We start from the raw sequence: 24,813 nt of genomic DNA on the forward strand, positions 1-24,813 counted from the left end.
AGCAAGTGGTGGAAAAGAGGTCAGCGATACTAATCAAGTTTTCGTAATGGTAGTCAGAGCCGGCGAACAGCTGCCAGGGTAACGCTCCACCCACTCTTCTAGATCTTCTCCATTCGAATTAAATTTCACTGACGGTTGATCCTCGCTTTTGGTGACGTCCCGCAACGGGGTGCTAAATCTATCTGCTATTTATTCACCGTTTATCAACTGTCGACTCGTCCATGCATCGTCGTCTCTAATTTCTTTCTCCATCAGGCTTCTCGTTCGTTCGATAAATTTCACTCTCGTTCGCGCGTACATTCCGACCATCGGCCTCTTCGATTCGTTTCTTTCCCCTATGCGCGCGAGCACATGGATGAACCAGTTCGCTTCTCTTAATCGGATTTCACTCTCGCCCCGTTCCCCATTCCGTGTCGTTTCAACGTAATTCGATCTAATTGCATTCTGTAACAGCAAACGCCGTCGTTTAACCTTTATCGTATCCCTCTTCTTCTAACGAAGCATTTCCCTCCTGGAACCTCGATGAAGAATCAGCGACAGAGGATCGGAGCGTCTCGATAATTCATAGAAGCCGAATACGGAGTGTTAAGAGAATCCAGGAGTTAAGGAATTCAGCAGAGCGTTTCATACACAATCGTCAAGAGTACGAATAAAACAAATCACAAAAATCAGATATTCTTTCTCATAAGTTGTTTAAGAAGAGATAATTGCAAAGCCAATTATTAAAAATTTTAGATACGTAGGCTTACCGATAGAATAAGAGATAAACTGTGAATCGTTTGGACTCGATCAAGTTACAACGTATTTGTGTTTGAAAGCAGGCAGTGTTTATTCAGTCTGTTGTCGTCTGACGGTAGAATAAAGACATAATATTCGTGCGAATATTAAGTCGATGATTGTAGAACATAAGGTTGTCATAAAGTCACAACGAGTATTTTGCTTTCTAGGACGAGGATAGTTGACGTTAAGAATTGTATAGAATGCAAAACAAACATTGAATATTTTACAAATTTACGAGTGATTTTTGGAGAAACGAGGACAAAATGTCGTTATCATAGAAATTACAAAGTTTCTATCAACGTCTGTTAGTTAAAGATTAAGAGCAATCAAAACAGATTTGTAATTAAACTTTGAACAAATTCACGCTGGTTCTAATGGCACTGTAATTACGCATCCTATTTGTGTATTACACATACTTTACGGAGCATCACGGGGTTCGATTTGATATCTCCGGCAATTAATCTTAATCTCCATCACGACCCTTGTTCGTTAACGATTCATTTCCTTCGTAGTACGATGATCGCACAAGCGGCCTGTTCCCTTCATTCAGTATCGTTTGCTTCAGCTAAAGAAATTTTAGGGAAAAAATCCCTCGAATGATCGCGTGGTATTCTCTATCTGGCTGGTTTTTGCCTTAACTCCTCCATTACTCGATCCACATATTGAGGCCAGCTTCTCGGAACAGCAGGCGTAACCGATCCCTCTTGTTTAGTTTTTACGAACATTCGTTTTATCGCATGAAATTTCATCGAATCAGCTCTTTTGTGCGCTTCCAGCTCCACTTTGATTCCGTTAGGTCACTCTTTCACTAGTGCGTTCTTTTTCTTCGAATGTATATGTGATAATGAAAATGTAAAATTTTATACTTCGATGTATACGTTAATGATTCATTAACTTTATGCATGTACGTGAGATTTATAATAAATATGCGCTGAGTATTTTCTAATAATAGCTTGTTTTGCTTAAAAAAAAAGTTTTGTCTCAATATATATAAAAGCGAGATTAATGAATAATGGATAATGAATCGACATTACGTATATTTTCAGATACTCTTCACGTATTACGCGACATACATTTTCTATGTGATGTCGTCTTTATAAATTTACTACGTTGTTTAGCAATGACGAGTACGTTAAAATCGTCAAGTATTCCCACAAAAATAATCCCAAAGAACATTCAGGTCAGGAGATCAGTTCAGTGAATCTATCCCTCAGCAGAGATTCGATTTAAAAATTTAAATTTCGTTTCACATTAATTGGAAAATATAATACGTACAGAGATTAATACAGCATGCAGCTGTTTCAGAATTGCTTTCAGAAGCATGTTGAATAGAGACATTTACTGCGTTCGTTAAATACTACATATGATTTTATAGACTTGGATTTTTCTTTTCTAACGTTCTGTATAATCACTTGAACATTCTGTACATTTCCATATTAAACATTTTTTTGCTCAAACTCATTCTTTCTGTAAACGTTTGTAAACATCTAAATTCTATGATTCTCAAATCATTTGGCAAAGGTCTGCACCAAACAAGCGGCAGCTATATGCTTGCGTGACGTCGCACGTGTTGTTCCCGATGAATTATTGCAAATGGACATTTAAGAATCGAGTCAGATTCATCTTTGTTTTTAGCTGGTTTCTCATATTCTGGAAACGCCTTAGGAACGACGTGGACGAAATTTGGATAAATAGGCCACGTTTCAGCTATAGCTGAATCTTCTTTCGAGAGATCTGTTGCGTTTCTGCGAACGTAGCTATGGTATATTTCAAGGTGTGACTTCAAAGCTACGCTTTATCGAGCTCTTGAGTAATCGTGACGTGTCGCTGTCTCTTTCTGTAGCGATTAAGTAAACTCGATACCACCAGTGTAATGTTGTGTAATATCAAAATTGCATTACCCGTGGTTCGAGATACCTTGTGAATCGAATGAATCGAATTCTCACATTCTGAACGGCGCGATATACGCATACATATATACATATACATATGTATACATACGTACATACATATATCTCTAGCGAATAGTTACAACAGAGAAATTCTGTTTTACATCACCTTTATTACGTATCTAGTAGTAATATATAGTGTACATAAATAAATAATTAAATAACAAAACATTAGTTTGTCATTCTATTTGCGTTTTAATAATGGGTTCTTTTAAGTTGGAAATTATCCAATAATGCTTTAAGAAAGTACAGTTCATTCAACGAAGTGCATAGGATAATTGAGAGTGATTTTCTTATAAACCTTACAGTTTGTACAACTTTAAGTAACCGTTATCTTCCGTAATCTTACGATGAATTGAACTCAGCAATATATTCCATTCCAACTATTTTGAGTTTGATATAGTTAGTTAAATGAAATTTTAACAGAAATGATTAAAAGAAGGTTTTGGGTTCGAAGTTTAAAGAAAGTTGACATTTTTTCTTATATCTTTCTGAGACTCTCGCAAATGTAAAACATGCATTGAGGAAAATTACAACCTAGTAAATAGAACGGTATAGCACGAATATTGACAACAAACGATTAAAAAGAAAAGGGAATGAAAGCAATCGAAATATTATCTATGCTCTTTTACGTAACGAATGAAGAACAGAAGCAGAAAAGGTTGACGAGAATTCCGCAAGCAAACGATTAGGCATCGCACCACCTCAAACGACTTCCGGACTGCCGCTGGAATGAAATAAGATTAATAAGACTCATGAGGCCGGTACACCTACATGCATACGGGTATATATTTAACCATAGGCTCGTTGGTGAGCGCATGATTCGAGTTCGTGACATCGTACGGAGCAGAAATACATACATATGTATATAGCAGGGTGAAGGAAACCATCTCTTTGAACAACGTCACGCGTAGAATATATATTTTCATACGCGCAAACTTTTTCACTTCTACTCTACCATATTCGCTATGAAACGTCAAACGGCAATCTAAGACATATTTTCTGCAATCGGTCACAGCTAAAAGCAATTTATATCAAATGGTCGGACAAACATTTCGCGTTTTCTGTCTTAGTTTCGATCTTTCTTTAAATTGTTATAGACTCGATGGAAACAGCGAGTGCACAATCTACTTCCATATCGTTAGGCGAAAATACGCGTTTTACGATGTTTTCTCGTCGGTTCTCGAGCGCGATATTTTCAGAATTCGAAACTGGTACGGCGCGAGGATTTCGAAAATATTTCTCGACCATCTCCTAATTTTAGAGAAGGCATTCGACGATTCTCCATCATTGCCCCGTTCACGATTATAAATATGATCTCATAACGCGACGTGCCGCAAGAATGAAACTGCATCGCAGGGATACCGAGTTGTGTACCCGTTCGCATTGCAATTCGATGTTTTTCCATCTGGTACGATCGACTGTTGTTTCTTTTATTTCGTTCCGAGCCTATGTCCGCGCTTTTGATTCATCAACGTGCTCGCACGAACTGAGTTCTTACTGTCTACTCTTATTTTCTTTCTCATTTCTCATTTTCCTTCTTAAAGCCGGATCGATGAATTTTAAGACAGAATATTACATTGGGTTGTAATTAGTTTTGATCTAAAGTCTTAAGAATTAAAACAATAGGAATATAAGTGATAGGTCAAAGTTTAGGGAGGATGACGCTATTATTTATATTTAAGGATTATCAGCTTTGAATGACACATGCTTGTAAAGTGATAAAGTAGATTCATTTTATCTAACAGGGGGTGTGTACATTTGCTTCGCCTGAAATGTTTCTCAGTGTTTCATAAAAATGAATGAAATAAGTTGTTTTAAAATTTAAGCGTGATACTTGTTAGTATCTATTTCCCAACTCTTTGCTTTTGGTTTGAACGCAGAGTATAAAAGCTCCATTCATCGAAGACTATTTTATCGTGCCTATGCCATTTTAATCAGAGTGGAAAACGATAGGGAGTAAGATAGATCGCAGACTGAATTGGTATTTCTTTGCTTCGTAGAAATAGAACTAAGATAAAGTCGCGAGCTTTCTGAGATTTAGTTTAAAAATTAAGTATAAGTACTATATTTATATTCGGGAGTTTTAAAAAAGTAACGTATTTCTGAAGGCATTCTGAATTTTTATTTCGTTTAATACATGTAAATATTCCACTACAGTCAGAGGTAAAATTAATCTGTACCTATCCTTATTCGTTTGAAAAAAAGAACAAGAATACAGCGTTAAGGTCGACGCATTGCGTGCTCATTGTCCATGCGTGCACCGAGAAGACGATTTGATTTTTCCTGGGCAGACAGAAAAAGAACAAGGTGTAGAGGAACGATTGAGAGCAATTGAGGCGATCGTTCGATTTGGATCTGTTTGACTTTAAGTATCCACTCCATTCTACGTCGTGTCGGCCAATCGCAGACGTTCTTTCGAATGCATAAGTGCGCACTTAAACGTTTGAATCTTCGTCTGTAAAAATGTGACCGGCAATTTTTTCTAAGGAAAGTAACTAACTCATAATATGATCAAAACAATGGTCGTGCTTCCAATAAACGATTGTACATGTTAGCAAGAATGAACCCTTCTATAACTTTTACACTAGAAATGAAGTAAAGCATAAAAAAAATGTATCGTTTGAATATTATGAATATGTATATATTTATTAATATATGATGGTATAGGAAGAATTAAGCAACATATATCAAGAAATATACAGGGTGGTTGGTAACTGGTGGTACAAGCGGAAAGGGGGTGATTCTACGCGAAAAAAGAAGTCGAAAATATAGAATAAAAATTTTTCGTTTGAGGCTCTGTTTCCGAGAAAATCGACTTTGAATTTTCGCTCGGTACGCGTGCACTTTATCACGTCTCGTTATAACGGATCTCACTGTAGATCGTTGTCTCGATGGAAAAATGTAAAAAATTAAAAAAAAAAATTTTTATTCCATATTTTCGACTTCTTTTTTCGCGTAGAATCACCCTCTTTCTGCTTGTACCACCAGTTACCAACCACCCTGTATAAGGAAAAACGTTTAGAATGTAATACCGAAATATTTGAATACTCACTACGAGTTTAAAAATAATTATTACGTATCTCGTTAACTACTAAAGTTTCACTGATCTCCTCGCGACGCCTTTTATTTACACAACGTCTCAAACAATCAATTTAGATCAGATATTTCTCTTGCTTCACAGCATCCGAGTGTAGAACAAGCTAATTATCTTCCCCCAAAAATCGACTATACGTATAATCTCCCAAGGATTTCAATCAAATAGCTTCACCGAGAAACCAGTAAAACAAGACTTGAGTCGGCACACAATGTGCGTACTTCTATAGAAACGTTAGAAGAGTGGTCCATGATCGTGGAATGGTCGAGCGAAACGAGCATGCGGCTTGGAAGCGAGCAGCGGCGCCGCGGCCGTGCTGCGTAGCGCTCGCTTCCGCGTTTTCTTCGCCGCGTAACGGGAGCCGCGTGATTGATGATCGAATAGCGTGAAAGCTGCTACGAATTCGCCGCGCACTCTTCCAGAGAACCAAAGGAACGCGTGTGTGCATAGCTCGGTGAAGTTCAAAGCCAAGCGCAGAGTATAAGCGGCGGGAAAGTGTTATACGCGCGGTGATATCAGCTCGACGCAACGAAACCCGCTTTCGGGCCAATTATCCGCGTTCAATTTTCTAAAGCGTCGACGGACGATGCTACCGGCGTTTCGACTCGCTTCACCGACATTTCTGCACGTTTCTCTTTGTGAAGTTACGACGAAATCGGCATACATTGACGCGTCCGCGATCGACTTTTCCGGACTCTGGAAATCGACGATTCCGCAACACGCCTAGCTCTGCGGAGGGAAGGCTGTATTATTTCTGAGAAAATCCTGCGATTCATTCAAGTGGATTGAAACTATACCGAATGTTGAACGTTGGATTTGTGTACGTTTAAATATTTTCCTTTCTTTCGAAAAGTCTTTGATATTAAGCTTCCCCTGGAAAGTAAATATTTTCGATGAGTTCGGACAAGTTTGATTAAATCCGTATATCTTGTTCAATTACTATCTAGAAACATGTCATACGATGTATCTGAAAGTACTTTATCTACAATAATTTCATACAATAAGTTATATATTGTCAATTCATGAAATTAGTAATACATTTTAATGACGAATTTAGAGAAAATAAACTACTCGGTGTTGTAAAAATAGGAATCATAGGATTAAGTCTACGAAGTTGCCAAGCTAGGTAACTATAAAATTCAAGACTAACCGTTTTCACATTCTTTTCTGGAAGAGAAGTTTCTCTTTTCAGTGATTTCACGCATCGAAAACCGTATTTATTAATATATTGGCCGTAACGCTACGTCATGCGAACACTAAATGATTCAATCAAACTGTGATTTTAAGGAATGCTATACGATAGCGTACGAAAGTACGAACTATAAAACAGCGTGATCCTGTTACATACTTACTTGACTTCGGATACACTTTCGTGTATCTACTCTTGTTCTCGTTGCTCGAATCATTCGAATCTTAGTCGTTTCAATTCGAGTAATCGGACTAATCTAACCGAGACAATAGGAGCCGGTTAAGAGAGAGAGAGAGAGTTCGCTGTATTCCGAACGAAGCTTTCGTTTCAGCCGCCTTTTCCGCTACATATGAAAAATCGAAAGGAGGAAAACGCGATATAACCGACCTCGAGAAAAGAAAAAACCACGAAAGCGATTAATTCTATATTGCTTTTCGCAGCGCAAACGGGAGGGCGCCAGTGTCCAGCAAGCCGCCCCTGCCTCCGCAGCCGCCCCGTGTCGGGGCGCTGGGTTCGAGATCGTCGACGGGCGCGTCGGCGGCGGCGGCGGCGTGTTCGTCGCGCCGACGCGCGGCCACAGACCTTGGAAATCCGGCGGCCATCGAGATGGCGAAAGCCCGCACGATGCAGGCCGCCCAGGAGCGCCCGGTCGGCCTGCTCGAGACCGACCTCGACGAGGCCGTGCCGTTGACGACGACGACCAGCGTCGCCGCCGCCGTTTCCGTCTCCGCGAACACCGCCGGCAAGAAGACCAGGAGTTTGCTCAATCTGAATCACACCTCGGCCGCCCCGCGACCCAGACCGGAGCACGCCCTCCACGTACCCCAGTCGCCTGTCGCCGCTTCGCACAGGAGCCCCCGCGACGACGACGCCGCCTCCACCATCAACCAACGGCCACACAAATCCATGGAGTTCCTTCTCGACAAGGAGAACCTGCATTTCGTCAAGGTAAGTAGCTGCCTCTCCGTTCCTCTTTCCCTTGCTGTCGTAGTTTGTCAACCAGTACTCCTGATTGGAACCGCTGCGCTGGTTGCGAGTCACACAGCGTCTTCGTGTCGCCTTCGTGACACTCGATCGCTGGATCGTCGTTCATTAGGATTAGAGTGTAGAGACGGAAACGCGTTGGACGATTTAAGTTAGACGTAGGTCGATCTTGGGTAGCAAGAGACTGTTTGCGATAAATACGTTAAAGACGAAGGATGGGCACGCCAGGGTCGGCCTAATTAATAGAATGTTCTGTTACAAGGACGAGCTTGGTGCTAATTGTCCTCCGAGAGGGTTGCATCGGTAGCATATGGTAACATCGATCGTACCTTCCGTTTGTAGGTATGTTATTAGATACGTACGAGTACTTTTCAGATATTTCAAGGATCGTTTGTCGTCGTTTCTTAAACGTTTAGAGTTAGTAAGGATTCATCGACGACGAGTTTGTCGGGTACAAGTACTTGTTTGTGCCAATGTGTACACTATTCATCGGAGGTTATTGAGTCAAGGGCGTGAATTATTATTATACTTTCGTTAGCTCGTTAATTTAATTAATAACAAGCAATATGTTATTAACGATAGTACGAGGTGCTCCTGTGTATCATTATCAGTAACTAATCTTGATAAGCGGTTAAACGTGATGTAACGTAAGTAATATCGCACGTGATATCGTATCGCGGAAAACGTGATAGCCACCTTAACAAATACAGCTATCTGTTTTATTGCAAACTAATGCGACTATCTATCAGAATTTAATTCCGAAAAGAATTACGCGATACACGATGTGGTCTGATGCAGAGTGTAGATTAAATGGTAAAGGCCTCGCGGAAAGTCGAGCGAGGTCTTCATCGCGATCGCTGCACGATCGAACGTGTTTCTTTTCAGGTTTCTTTCGGCTTCTTTGCGCGTGTTTCTAACTATAACACTCACTTCGATCCGGCGGTTATTAAATCCGCTAGTTGATGTTCTCTCGTGATGTTCATTAGCATTAAGTGAACACCTACTAGGGGAAATTAGTTAGTACTACACGATTATGCCTTTTAATCTGATTATGCCAACGTATTATCCCACAGAGTTAGGTGTGTTCTTAATTTCGTTTGGTCGAATTTCGTGTTAGCTTGAATCGAATGGTTTAGAAAATTTGCTTTGAAGGAATTTTGAAAATATAAAGTATCGAGTAGATTATGCAAACGCATCCTTAGTCGGATATTAGATATATTAGATTTTCTCTCTCATATTCCTTTCGAAGCGTATCGATGGTTTTTGATAGCTTACTTTGAGATTGGTTGGAATATCGTAACGCTATTGTAAGTTTGAACGTATTTCAGAGTGGTACACTTTTGCAGTGTGGTGTAAAGTGCGGGCTTCACCTTTGACATTTCTTCGATTAAGTGGTCTGAAGCGCCACCGATTTCTGTATCAAGCCTACAGTTCAAAACAAGCGATACAATACAATTCTCGATATCTGTGAGAAACGTTCATCCTATAGTCCAGTAACATATGACTTTAAAATTGAATGGATTTTAACTTTCGAAGTGAAACGTTTTGAATTCTCAGTGATATTTATGAATAATAATTGTATACTTGTCTATGGAATTTAAAAACGTTGGCTCGATTGTCTTAAAAATTCAAATGTTTCTTGAAGAACTTGATCTATTGAATTGGTCTCTTTTTCTGCTTCATTAAGGTTTCATTATTAATTTTATAAGAATATCGACAATGAGGAACTAAAATTTAATAAATCATTACGACACGCGAATCTAAATTTTCAAATCGTTCTGTTTTCTTTTTGCAGTTATTGTGTTTTTGCAGCTACATCATACCAACTTGCATTAGTTTGTATTTTAAACTCAACAGAATTGGAAAACATGTCGCGAAATATAACTATTTATCCATGTTTTAATCATTCGTAATATCTGGCATTCGATATCGAAGAAACGATCGTTCAGCGATGACGAAAAGCGGTTTAGCCGTTTGAACGAACTTTTCGTTCGATCGAACAACTCAGTGAAGCAATCATATTGGCTTGGTTCGTAAGTATGTAATTAAAAATTAAAGATGCGGCAGTGCATAAGCTATACGTGATATATAAAAATATATAAAATTTGATTTATGGTTAAAATAATGTGGCGCTGTAGATAGGAGATACAGAGAAGAGTCGTCAAGGGAAAGAGGAATTTCAGCTGTGTTTTGTAGACTTAACAAATTATTTTGTAGGGTTTTATCATGCACAACGATGTTTACAACGACTGTCTAAATTTATTTTTGACCATTTGCTATCAGCGCATTGGCACATTTGAACGCTTGAACCCGAAAGATGCAGCCAGCAAGGGAAAGCAATTTATTTCTTGGTGGCCGCTACGATGGAAATTGAATTTTATGCTATTGCATGAGCGATTTTAATCGACGGAATCAGCTAGATCAGGAGATGAGTGTGAAACCGCCGAGGGCTGATCCCACAATTTGACGGCTGCTAATTTTGTAAAGTGTTAGATACTGGGAAAAAGAAGTATAAGAATTATATGTGATAAAAAGTAACACGAAGATAGCTCAAGGTTCGTGGTCGTGAAATTGATTACAAAGAAGTAATATCTCGCCAGGGAGAGTTAATGCAGTTTAATTGCTCTTTACAAGGCTGCATCAAAGGGTTTATCAGACTGGTCGAACAAAGCAACGATACAAAGCAACTAATATAAAGCATTTCGTATATACACTCGTTATACATATAATAAAGGATGATCTTGTTCTTAGAACTGGGTTCATCTCTATGAATTTTCAAACGATATTATTTCTTTCGTTCACGACAAATGCTAATTTTGATGACGATCACTTTTAAGAAACGAGGAAAATGAAAAAGTCAGAAACGTACGAAATTTATAATTTTGTCCAACACTGTGCTGTACTTACTTCATACTATGAAACTCACAATATGTATATCTTCCATTTTCATAGGACGATGATACCTCGACCGATATCTTGTAGGCAAACGATATCCAATGCAACAAGGTCAGCGCGGTGTGTGCAAGTTCCAACTCGTGTATAATTTATTGACAATACGCGCAAACTTTAAAATTTGTTAAAACGTGGTCTAAAGCCGGCATGGTCAGATAATCGCGAGGTACATAACATTTGCATTTTACATGCGCGTTGTAGTTTACGCTTCAAATGAAATTTTACATTGATATCGAACGATAATAAAAACTCCATTTTCCCTTATCGACTGGCCAAAGAAACGGAGCAAAACTTTCACAATCTCGACGTTTACCTGCGACTTTCAGCCAACGTATCGGGCATACATCAGCATTACGGACGTATAGCTTGCCTTATCCTGTATGTACCTTTGCCGTTGTTCGCGCGAACGGATTCGCGAGATAAATCTTTTAGAATTTGTATCGAAGTAACCTTTTCGCAGTATGAAACAAACTAGTAACAATTGTTGAATACGCGATATGAAGTCGTACAGGGTGTTTAAGGAAGGAACATTATTGCAATTTGGAGCTTCCGGACGTAAAGCGTCATATGCTTTTTAACATCAGAGCTACCAACAATTAAAATATTGAACTCGTAGCAAAGAAATCAAAGTGATAGGTATTACAAACAATCACCTAAATCTCAAAAAATGCAACTATTTTTATGAAAAATATGAATCGGTTATTTTGCCCACTCTGATAATCTTAATAATCTTTGTTGATTAATTCTTCGGTTGACTAGTTAAAAATTAATGTTCAAATTCAAGTCTTGCAACTAATTAATTAAAAATAAGATAGATATTTAGACGTTATTTCGACATCGTGCGTATTCGACTAAGTCGCGTAAATCGGAAGATTATTCAAACAACCCATAAACAAATTTGCAACTGGCTAACAAACGCTATTTTTCTGTACACTTTCTATAACTTTAAATATCAGTTTGATCGCAGTAAAATGCATCGCGCAAACGAGCATTATTGCGCAATACGTCCACCTAGATCCAATCGTGAACTGCTCCGGACAGTTTGCTTCGCTGTTGATCCTAATCAAGTCGACTGTGAACGAAGCTGAGAATTTAGATTAAGAACGTACAACGTGGTCTTCGTCAAATCGGCGATAGTTACCTTTATCCGATGTAATAGGAAATAGAAATTCTCTATTGCGGATAAATTATTTTAACAAATTTCTGTATATTATTAATTATTTTAACAAATTTCTTTATAAAAGAAGAAAAGATAGAATAAAATTACAAATTACTTAATCCATTTGCAAAGGATGATAAAACAAAATGATACATGCATCGTTAAATAAGTATCACACGAACGACGAGTCAGACATGATGTGAACAGAGCTTTAAAGCTTTAAACTCGTAGTTGAAAAGGTTAAGAACGCCTTCGGCGATGACCAAAGTTGATGAGTAGAGGCAGTAACGACGTTTGAACCAGTTGACGACGTCTTGTTCGCTCCGCTGCTTCGTCAGTCAGGCAGCGGACTCTATTACTGTTACTCGTAAAAAGATAGGTGCATCGATCTAGCAACTATGAGGACAACCCCCGATATAATTACTCCGCGACGACCTCGGCACTTTCTCGTCGCGCTCGTTTTGATGGCATCGTTAAAATCGGCTCCATTTAATAAGACCGATCGGCGGTCATTCGATTCTCTATTTTGCTAAACGTTGACCCGATGAAACACGTCTCTAGATAAATATCCTACATCTCGTTCGATATTTTCAACACAATTGAAGAAATTGCGGTCACGAGGAATCAGCTAAACTCTTTTAGTCTTTTTTACAATCTGCTCTTTTAGTTTGAATTTTTTTAATATTCAGAGAAGTAATAAACTTTTGAGTTATTGGACGAAGTGGAAATGAAAGCTACATTTTTAATAAGGGTCGATAATTATAAGGTTACGCTAAGATTATAATCGATGATGAGCGAGCATCGTGGAAGCTATCCTCTTCGATCGTTCGATTCACGAAGTTCCTTGACGATTGGACAAATGAAGAGAATTATTAGCCTTTGAAACTCTTTTTGTATATCTCGCACGACATGACTTTCAAAGTTCCTCTTATCTTCTCGTTTGTTACATGTGGCAGAAATATAACGGGATATAAATTTAATTTTGTTGTGTAATTAATTTTAGTCGTACACGATATTTACGGCAAATATTGCGTATTTAACGCGATAGTGTATTGTAGACTGCAATACAGCGATGCAAATTGCATTGTCTTATTATTTTTCGATAGATCTAATATTTGCTATTTCTGATTTTTTTCTAAACGTATTATGATGTCGAAAGGGAAAAAGTCTTTCAATAACCAAACGTCATTCGCAGGCACTAACTACGTAACCCCATTTCAACAAAATCCAGTCACCAGAAGCAAACGAACGCACGTATACTCGTTGCAGACAACTACGCTGACGACAGTGACTGAAGAAAACACTTTCGAATTCATCTCTCGGCGTGGAGTCTCATTTACTCTACACTCTACCTCATTTACTTTCACTTGTCACGATTCACACTCTTCCTCTCGAAATCCGACGCGCTTTTCGCGCTCGCGTTTGCGCGAACAAATCGCGAATGTCCTAACTGCCTTTAACGCTTATTTTTCCACCATGTACACTGTTTCTGCTAATTAGTCTAACTTATATTTCAATTTACTCGTTCGATTCTCGTTCGCGCCATCCTCTTTGAATGCGTTAGCGAATCTCGCGTAATGATACCAGCCTACTCTGTTAGACTTTTTACAACTTTCCCTCGAACAGAGTCTGCCGCGTTCGAACAACGCTCTTTGATGCGCGTACAATCGCGCTTTTCTACTCATACTCCCCCATTTTTCGTTCTTTTTCAGTCATAGTTCTGCACGATGGAAACACAAGGAAAGAATAGGCACGAGACGAAACAAGAGACAAAGAAAGAGATCACGTTTGATGAAAAATAGAAAATGTTGTTCAAAAGTAATTGAATCGAGGGGAAAAAGTGCTCGTTTCTAGTCCATCACGCAGTTCTCGATCGATCGATGTTCGGTGAACGTTATAAACAGAGCGAGAAGAAATTATCATCCTTGCATAAGGCTTCACACTAACGTGGATCGAGCCACTTCGGTGGTCCGTGTATTTTAAGCGATGCTTGTAATTGCGTTGAACGAACTTGTGCCCTCGATTTTTCGTTTCGAGAATCCTATCTTTTGAATATATCTGTGCAAGATATTAAGAAGAAGATGGTTCAGAGATTCATCGAAATAACACTTCAACCGATCCATATTTTTTAGATTCCTATTGTTAATCAAGGTTTGCAGACGATTGGCAATTCGATGCTCTAAGATTTTGCATCTTATGAGGATTTCTAGATATGTAATACGTACGATCTTTTGGGCGGGGTCACATCAATAAGTGTCACCACTTAATACCTTACTTTATAAAAAAATATTTTGATTTAAACCTTACGTTGTTTCTATCTGGTATAAGTGGATTTAATCTGCAGACGTCCAGTTAATCTGACACTAACTGTAACTATAATTTCGTTCCGATAAACGGAGCTCTGCCGCAGTTGCATAACGCCCGATTGCTTCGGTTTCGCTGCGCGCGAGTAATGGGCGATACATGTTCATGAATAAACAATAGAAGAAACGTACTTTCAGTAGCAACAACGTTGATATACGAAAATACTTATCTACTAACCTGAAAAGTTCTTCCCGTTTTTATCCCTTTCCACTTATTCGCATCAACCAGGGATCCAGATTCAGGGAACATTAATTCCTGTTCTATATTTCTTCTCCTTCTTTCTGGGAGGTCGCTTCGATGGCGCCCTCTAGACTTTGGCCCGCTGCCAGCTTCTCTTCTTTCCCTTTTTTGGTCGCCTTTTCCAACGTCGCTTGCTGCTCGTTTGTTACCCCTTTTCCTTTTTCTTCCCCTCGTTTCTTGCTTACCTACGTTCTTGTCGAAACGATTACGTAAGTTTTTCCGCCCTCGGATCGAACCAAACAACCGAACGTTTTCACGACGCTTTGAGCATCTGCGGCAGCCATTTTTGTTTCTGCCGGAAGCAGGGACAACGTGACACGGGAGGGACCCGTTGGTAGCGTGATCTCTGTGCAAAGAGGAAGAAAAGCCAGGAATTCGACCTCCGAGGCTACGCGTTTACTGTTCGCTCTGACTGTTGGGAAGAATAGAGGCAGAGGAATAGGAAGCAGCTGATGTCGCTTAGGGTGAGGCAATCTCGTTCGATCCACGGAAAAATGGGACGTTTCGTGAGTCCTTTCTGGTGATTTAAGATCTCGTTCGGCGGAACCAAATATTAGGCAGGTTTTTCTGTAATATTATTCGTTTGATTGAAATAAATTCGCACGCTAGATGTTGTTCGTACACTTACAACTCTTCTTCAATATATTAACTCGATTATCTCAAATTACTGATTGTTGAATTGTATATATGTACCGTACCAAAGAAAAGTATTAGCGGAGCTGGCATTTTCGTGCAAAATTCTTTGTAAATTCGTAGAGACTGTGATTCTTCATTTAGTTTTTTTTTTTTGTAAAATATAACCATCGACTCTAATGTTTAAGTGCATCATGGATCATGAATTTTAAAAATATCCGTAATAAAAAAAAAAAGGTAAAATACACATAGAAGTCCGTTTTCGTCGGGACAAAAGTATTGAGACTCGAAAATTTTGTTATTACGTGTATTCTACCTAAATGTTTCCAATTTTGGCGCATTTGTTATGTCGCGGGAAGTTCCTCTATTCAAACTGATCGTCATCTTTTAGAGTTAGTTCTTTTAAAAAAGAAACAGAGATTGCTGAAATAAAGATTGTATTAAATTTATATGAGCGAGGAAAATTTAATTTATATCCCTGGGAGCTTGCTGACCGGGAAAAGAGAGAAATCGTCGATATAATAAAAAAAGAAATTAAAGCTGCATCCTCGGATATATGATATGATACAGATACGGTATAAAGAATTCTGAGGCGGTCCTTTTTTTAAATTTTAATCTTTTGTGATAAATTGCGTGGAAAACTGTTACATTCGCGTGCTTTTTCGTTGTAATTATGCTAAAAGTTTGAAGAAATAGAAAGAAATACGAGTGGATGCTTTTAGAGAGTTTAAAAACTAAAAATTACGCGTAATGGCAAGTGGAATCACTTCTATCCAAGCCTTTTTAATTAGAAGACTATAAACGCGAGTGAATTTTCGTGTGCAAATAAGTTTTAAACTATGCAAATGCAAAAACGCGATGCTTTAATAACTCTTGAAAATTACTTATGTAGGCATTCGTCTTGCTTACATTCCATTTCTTTAGAAAAACATACATTTGCATAAACATTCGTAGCCTACTTATAACCTATGACTTGTAAAATTGTAGTGGTAACATTAATTCAATTGTGCGGTATTTAGGTAACCAAACTTTAGACAGAAACTTTCCCAACTTTCTGTTATAATAATATGCAATATGGATACAAGGAAAGAAAATATTTAGAGTTGGAATTCATAAATAAACGCCTGCCATTTTTCACTTTTTCCTCACTCGGCTCGTGATCAATCGCTTCATAGTTCTCTCTGTGGAATTTCAGTGAACTCATCCCAGGATATTAAAAAAGATTGACTTTCGTTGCTCAGAAAAGGGTATTCCCAGCAGCTTGCTGATCTTATCGAATTCAAAGGGGTAAACGGTCGATTTACAAGAGGCAGCTGGTGCATTCGAAAGTGAAGAATATTTTTTGTATGTTGGTTGGCGGCGTAATGGTTGGCATAGGAGAGAGTTTGAAATCGACGATTTCAAGTGCCATATCCTAGTGCTGGTATCCACTGATTTAACAATACTGTACTATCTCTTTTTCTCTTTTCCTCCTTTCTGATCTCTTTGTTCTTCAGGCATGCCGTATTGATCGGCGAACACTGGCAGTCGAGTCGGGATAACTCGGTGTTGGACTTACACTTATGTATACATACACAAGTATGTGTTCTGGTTCCTGTACGTCGCGATATAGTTATGCAGGTATAGAAGAATTAACTTTTGGATAAAAACAAATATGATGTTAGGTGTAATAATGACTTTATGACTCCAACAAACAACAAATTACAGTATCAACAAATAACATTTTATTTAAGATAAATCATTTTACCTACTTACGGGATGATTACCTACTTTTTTTTAGATAACTACTTATCTTTAAGAATAATTAATATTTTATTCTTATTCTTAAGAACCAGGTCATAGCTTTATCACGTTGTTTCACAAATTCTACTGTACTATAGCTAACTGTAGGTGTATTTACGAGATAGTACAACTGCAGTTTCTTTTTAACGGAGTCATTTAAATCTGTTTGCAATATCGTCATTAAATTATTAATTCTATACTTACGTTTAAAACTATAATATTTATATCCAAATAAATCATGAAAGAAACAACAAGTCGCATGAGCTTAAAGGTGATCGTCCTGTGATCATCACGTGGCAAGTACGTGAACTAACTGAATGCAGACAATGTGAGTGCGAGCATTTCTCACCGAACCTCGAGATTAAGCTCTGAATGGAATAAAGTTGACGGTTATCAAGTCGAAACGTGACAGGCAGCTTATTTGAATGACGCGTTCATGGACGATGATGTCGGCACGGAAGTATTCGCGTTACGCGCGCCGTTAATCTCCGGTCTCCGGCTTGATTTTCGTGCAAAGCACAAGTAAAGTGTCGGTTGTTTCGTGCTCGACCACGAGTGGCTCCGCTCGTTAGGAACGCTCTTTCGTACGTTTGTATGTACCTTGCCGCGACTGACATGAATTTCTTTGAGCGAAAAAAAAGGTCGTCGTCGGTGTTTTAGGCAGACTTTAGCGAGAGATATTGATCGATGAATGGGACGAGGTTGTTCAAAATAGAATTCAAAGAGTTCTATCTTGTATCATGTGGAAAATACATCGTCAATGATGATAATGACGAGAACATCGCATTTTGTGAGAACGACATAATTTTAAGTTGGAGATAAATTAGTACGAAAACTAATTTTTTTTATATGTTTTATTCTTAATCTATCGACGTCTTTCTCTTTGTGTCTGTAATTTATTCTTCTCTCTAACAAGTAACAATAAATTTTATAGAATTTGTCGGAATCACTCTTGTCGTATATCATATTGTCCTTGTTAACGAACTTTTTTTTGCAAAATTCTGTTTAAACTTTTGATAAACACGCTTGATTTATATAGTAATTCTGTATGTTCCTTACAAATCATGCGTAGGTCTTTTGCTCTTGCGAAACGGAGATCATTAAACTTCAGACTAGTTAGGAATGCCGAAGGCTCCCACAAAAACACCTGCTAACGTTGGACTTCTGCTTGGACACTTTATGATTCTAGATTTCTTCTGTCAGATTCGTTTCAACATTTCTAATTACGTGTATCAGCCTGTTATAGATCGCAATGTGCTTACTTCTATAAATTCAATAATTCATTTCTAAAGTGTGTTGCGAAGCTCGAATGTTCTATTCGCTAATTAAAGGAGAAAAGGTTGCTTTGTTTGCACAACTGCGCAGTTGCATCGTTATAACGTTGTAACGATGTCCTTGTCTTATCATAAATACATATTTCAGTAATTGAAAACGCTCCGTTGTTAGTGTAGTTTACGTGTTGTGTGTATTTTACAAATTATCTACGTATCATTCAACTACCTCTCGCGTGTTATATACTGGTTGACAACTGGTTGACAACTGGTTGAGAACCACCTACCTTAGATCATTTCTTTGTAATAGCTTATATAAATATAGATATCCTCGATCAATCTAGCGATTCTCCACTATGTGAGTACTTTTTTTCACGATAATGCATTTTTTATTACTTCCACCAGATTTTTCACCAGTGACTAAATCAGTCTTTACTTATAGAAAATTTTCTTGTCAGCTTCGACAATTTATCTCAAATCGGCATACTTTTCGTATCTCGGATGCCTAAAAAAGAAACGATAACGAGCCAGCTCGGACAAGCAGCTTCCGACTGTCTAGCATGAAAGTTCTGGCAATTCTATGAATACGTATGCTCGTCCTTCGACGATGTTGCAGAACTGCTCACCGGTCGGAAGGCGGGCCAAATTTCCGGTTTTGTTTGCGAAACGCTGCTGCGCCTAGCCAACAGCCATTTATCTCGTCTCGCGTAAGCCACAACGAAATCATGCCGCCTTTTCCGTACCTCGCTACGAATCGACTCGTATCTCTGCACCTGCACTTGCGTGCACACATCAGCCATTACACGCGGCTGCACCTGTCAGGTGAAAGGAACTCAGAGAAAGGTTCGACGGTTTGGATCACGGTTATGTGTCTTTAGTCTTACTTAGGGTATTACATTTTCGTTGCGTTTCAGACATCGAACATTCAGTTTTATGTATTTCACAATTGCGATATTCTTATTCTTGGGAAGATAATTCCGATTAAATAATTGACCTCGTAACCCTTCAATGAAGAAGACTCAGCTCAGCCCCAGAATATGGGACGAGAACTGGGTCGAATCTATCGGATACAGAAAGCAGTCGGTAGACGGAACGACTCGCGAGGAGAGCGACTTCGACAAAGGGACGCGCTCCTTTTGAATAGCTTTCAACGTACAGCCAGCGTGCGTCGTTATCATGCCGTGGAATTGTTCGAAAAACGGATGAAATTTCCAAGTTAACGAGTTGTTCTTGGCGCAGATCTTCTAAGCAAGTTAGAAATACATACTGAAAGTCATGAGAAAGCATGATTGAGAAAGTCACAAAGGAAGATTATTTTGTACAACTTTGATCGAGTTGTCAGAAGATCTTTAAAATTTGCACAAATTATGTATAACGAAATTGCTACCAAGTTTATATATTCCTTAAAATTTACACAAGGATTTTAAGGAAAATATTGATTTCGCGCCGTTTCAACTGATTGAGACAAATCGAGATATTCCAAATTGAAACGAAGAATGATTTGGGTGGGTATTTTAATTTCTATGCTTATTTTTCAAGCCATCAACAACGTTTTCCTCCGCCTATTTTTGCGAAATTACTTTTTGTAACTTGCCGAGTACAATGCTAGCAATAAAGTGACAGGAGCTAGGTATAGTGGGCAGGACGTACACGTGAAAGTGGCAAGTGTGAATACCACGTAGGTATGTTCCTCGAAGGCCGAATGAGAATCCGTAATGTGTGGGCGCTCTTGGGCTTTCAGCCCACGTGCAACTACAACTACAGCTAGCGTTGCCACGTGCAGTGTCGCATACACTAGGGGCGCGTAACACCGCCATTGATCCCCCATTACGGTGGAATTTACGGATTTTTTCATTCCCCTTTGACTTTTATTAATGACCGTAGCTTTACGATACGGACGAAACATCTACTATTTTTGAGAACTAATATTTTAATTAACAATTTTAACTACAGACGTATAGTCATAAAATGTTTACTTTCTCAGATTACATACTTCAACTATTTCTTTGTATTTTTGCTATCTAATTTTCACTTTAAATATCTACACTTCCGTCACTCAGTGTAATTCCACATTGAACTCAACATATATATATATATATATTTATATTGTACGATTCAACCTCGAGCATTTCGAAATGAATGTTACTCACGTAGAAGATACTTGGTCGTAAAGTTGCTGCGTGCGTTAGTTGGTCGTACGATCGATACGCCTTCGATACATCCCTGGCTATATTAAATTTTTTCCTGCCGACACTTCTGCGACCTCATATGGTATCCATTGAAGCATATTGCGCAGCGATCAATCACCATAGGTATTTGCAAATAGAAAGCTGATATTTACCATAATTACTGAGCTATCGTTGTGTGATACATGCGAGTGAAATATGCGGTTAAATAAGGCTGCGTGTGACTTGCATCAGAATCGACAAAATATGCGTATAGAGTTTCTTACATCATTACAAGGTAAATACGGTACTTGAGTGATTCTGCCAAATGACTCACGCAATTAATTCCTTGGATTCAAACACAAGGAGAAACAATTTTTCCTTTAGTTTCTATCAGTCTGAAAATCTAACATCTATTTCTCTCTTTCTCTGACTTTGCTTGTACGGATCAAAGCACGAAGCTTCTTCTTATAGAATTAAATAAAATTATGAAGACGATACGTCTATACGCACTTTTGTACACATGTAAAAAGTTTTCTTCAATGATCTATAGGTAGAAAATTCCTAATCGTAACCTAATCGTTCATCTATCCGACGAACTATAATATATTCTTTCTTCTCAAGCCCGAATAAGACGCGAGTAAACGCAAAAAGTTTAAGCGGAGAAAGAAGCGTTCGTTGAACTTTCGCCGCACCGGTGCGAGCTGTAACTTCATTAGGCTGTTTACTCGTTACCATCCACTTTGCTTCTAAGAAATGATTTCGCTTCGCAAAATGAACCGCTTCGTCCCCTTTGACGTGTTGCTTCGAACTTGCTTTATTGCTACGTCGTGCCTCGAACGTGAAAGACTTTCGCATTAATGGACCGTAAAATTAGTCGCATCGACTTTGAACAAAGTTATCGCAACCTCTGAGCGACATTAGCCCTTAATTGATGCTATCAACCTAATAACAATATCGATACAGGTGCGCTCTATAATATTTTTTGCTCCACTATACCCATGGAATATATTGACAAAGTTTAGGTGGTTAAACTATGAGGCACGTTGTATATTTTCGTAACATTCACGTATCGTTACCAAAAAAAATTAACCAAACTATCCGGATACTTGTGAGCAGTCGTGTATGTGCCCAGCACCTTCGCGGACACGCTTGGAAACCAACTTTAAAGGCTTCGATAATATCAGCGTCCAATCGATTCGCCTCGATCGGATGGTGAAGCAAATTTAGAGCACAATGGCGAGCAGCATCCTCGAGACGCAATACATATCCGGCACATTATGGTCCCTGAGAAGATGGCAAAGCGGCGCAAATGCAAGACAGGCGTCGCGAAGCATCGCGGATGCACATGTACTTACTTACCGCGGCGTAGAAGCCATCAGCGAGGTCTTTGGCCGCTCTAATGGCGGATGTAGCGTCTGTCTTTAACGTGGCTTTCCCCTAATTTGCGTCAATTGCCGACACGGATGCCAACCGGGGAGCGTAAGAATAGAAAAAGACACGGCAGAGACGCGCAGCGCAAAGTACGTCGTAAAGTAATTGAAATTACTGTCTGTCACCGTGTCAGCCCCCGATATTCTGACATTCGAAACGAGCCAACGCGTATTACGTAACGCTTACTGTTGCACTTGGAAAGCGTGGTTCAGCCTTACTGACCACTGCTGCTCGTTGCTCGCAGACGCGGAAATGCGGGTGTCCCGCGTTTCTTGCCAATAGCATTCCGTCAGCTTCGAGGAACGATGCGTTACCGAGAAACTGTGACATTTCATCGTGCCTCGAAATCGCTCGCTTACTTTACTAGTAAGTAAATATCGCTTTCATTTTAGCAAACAAAAGCCTTTTAATGTTTGAAGAAAAACTTTAGCATTTTTGAAATTACGTACATTTTATTATATATACGTACAAATTACAAATTTTTTCGTATTCTTCTTAAACTTACGAAATTTATTCGAACGATAGAGAAAAGAGATTGGACCAAAAGTGACCCAGAGAACGTAACAGAATTAATGCGTCCGGACATGTAGTCGCGTTGACACGTAGGCACATATAGCTATCTATACAAGTACATACGCATTAAATTTCCCTTTGAAGCGTTTCCAACTACCGTCTCGTCCTATCGCGTGCAAGAACTTTAGCTAGCACGCTGGCTTTCGTTGTAAAATATTAGGTGGGTGTGATATATTCTTTCTATCTTTCTTAACATAGCCCTCGTTATATATGGTGATCGTATGCAGTTTTTCATCGCGTTCATGCTGGGCATCCGCAATGATCACGATTGCAAATGGACGTCAATATCCACTATGGTTTATAATCGGTATTCATTTTGCAATTGAGCAACTGTCGACCGTTAATGGTTGAAGCCGTTCTCATCGGGCGTCGCGGTCACCCTTAAGAACTAGGTATACATTGGCCGAAAGAATCCCCTTCTATCTCTGTATACTGGTTTCCGTTCTCTTCCATCTTGCCTTGACCTTTTTTGAACGATGCTCCGTTCTCTCATCTTTACGTGGAATTTTCAAATTTTCTGTCTTATTTGAATTGGTAATTATTATGATCCTCGTCTTTAATTTAGTATTTTCATCTATGTAAAATACGTTGTATTAACCCTTTAATTGCGGAGAAGTTTCGCTTGCATCGAAGAGACGGGAAATTTTTACTCTTTTTGAAAGATTTTCAAACAAAATTTTTCGAATTTAACAGTATGAATTTAATAGGAAACGATTGGGTCGTAAAAATATAAAGATGGTGTAAAAACGACCTAGTTGATCGTCACTGGAAAGAGTCTCAGCCAGTTAGTTTGTTCGACGAAGTTGCAGGCTGAAAATAACTTTTTGCCATTCGAGCAAGCTCTCCGTTCTCATGAGCACGCATATGGTAAACCGTTGTTGGAACGTTAATATAACCAAAGGAGTACACGACGTGCGTAGGCCTGCCACGCGTTCCTCTGTCTATCCTTTGTTTTTCAACGGCATTAGGTCCCGTTAGCGTCTTTGTATGCCATATGGAAATTTCACGCGAACACTCATAGAGCTCGTCGTTATGCATTTCACTTGTGCGTGCAGGACAATGCTATCTTGGAATGCGTGCTGCTTCGATACGACTTTGTCTCTTTCACGCTTTTCCTTATTGACATCGATATATCCTTTTTCTTCTGTACGTTGTATCGTCTCGAACAAAAATTATATTATTATTCCCTAAATAAGTTAGACGGATATTCGATATTTTTAATTAACCATAAAGTGGATCTAAAGTTAACGAAAAATAGGAAGGGTATTGTAAAAGTAAAGTGTTTGGTTGGAAGTTTCATATTCATTATAATAATATTTTGATGAATGTTAATATTTCTTATATTAAAAATATATTGAATATACCACAATAATAGATTAAATCAAGAAGGAGATTGGAAATTTTGGAATAGTAGAGTTTGTTGGTCTTTACTTCTGCAACACCCTATGCCCTATACAAATCTCTACAATGGGCGCGTTAAGATCACCTTTCAATCCCTCGGAACGAATTCATTGAAATACGACGAGACATTGGCAATGCTAATGGCCGAGTTAACATACAACCGTGTTCACGTGTCATATCGATCGTACGAACGTCGTTGTATGACTGGAGAGAGCTTCAGCCGAGTTAAGGTTAAAGACCATGATCGATTTTGAAAGGATTGTTAGCTTGTTTAACACGTTAACAACTGAAGAAATGTTAAAAGATTACATCGAAGAATCAGCATTACAGGTCTGTACGTATCTAATTTTATTGATTGTAAATCATATATATTTATTTATTTATTTGTTCATTTATTTATACCACAGCATAGTGATAGATAGTTTTATGTTGTCTGTACGATTTAGATATGTATCTTGCTTTTTTGGAAGGAAATGTTAACTTTTAACCTCTACAGATATGATACAGACTGCTTCATGCAACTGGGCGAAGCTATATTTCAAGTATCTAAAGTCTTTAAGTATCTCTACAAAAGACACAAATGATCAACAAGTTCGATTTAAATGTTATCTTGTATTAATCAGATATTTGTTCATTAATTATATGTAGATATTCGAGTTCCTATATGCGAACAAAGTATTTTAAAAATTGCGAGGAAACAATCATGCCAACATACATAGTCACATACAGAAAACATTATTTTATTGTTCAGTTTCGCTCCAGGGTTTATATAAAAACATAAACCGCAAAGAACCATCTGACCTTATTTAAAATCGCTTGACTTCCATGCGCTTCCCACAC

The 24,813-nt window shown here is 38.6% G+C and overlaps 1 protein-coding gene and 1 long non-coding RNA gene across 6 annotated transcripts in view; one reads left to right on the forward strand and one right to left on the reverse strand.

Annotated features, from left to right (window-relative positions):
• The window catches only part of LOC117164057 (uncharacterized), a 73,386-nt gene that overhangs the window by 22,619 nt on the left and 25,954 nt on the right, over positions 1 to 24,813 (forward strand). For all 5 annotated transcript variants that reach the window (XM_033346827.2, XM_076617565.1, XM_076617567.1 and 2 more), the window contains exon 6: positions 7,456 to 7,963. In XM_033346827.2, the coding sequence (XP_033202718.2) occupies positions 7,456 to 7,963 (508 nt within the window). The remainder of the gene's footprint in view (positions 1 to 7,455; positions 7,964 to 24,813) is intronic.
• Positions 4,832 to 6,046, reverse strand: LOC143302535 (uncharacterized). The gene is made up of 2 exons (XR_013058125.1): positions 5,785 to 6,046; positions 4,832 to 5,187 (listed from the first exon to the last, which is right to left on the reverse strand). It is a non-coding gene; the product is annotated as an uncharacterized LOC143302535 (long non-coding RNA).

The sequence above is a fragment of the Bombus vancouverensis genome, chromosome 3, assembly GCF_051014615.1.
Source record: "Bombus vancouverensis nearcticus chromosome 3, iyBomVanc1_principal, whole genome shotgun sequence".
NCBI classification, from domain to species: domain Eukaryota; kingdom Metazoa; phylum Arthropoda; class Insecta; order Hymenoptera; family Apidae; genus Bombus; species Bombus vancouverensis.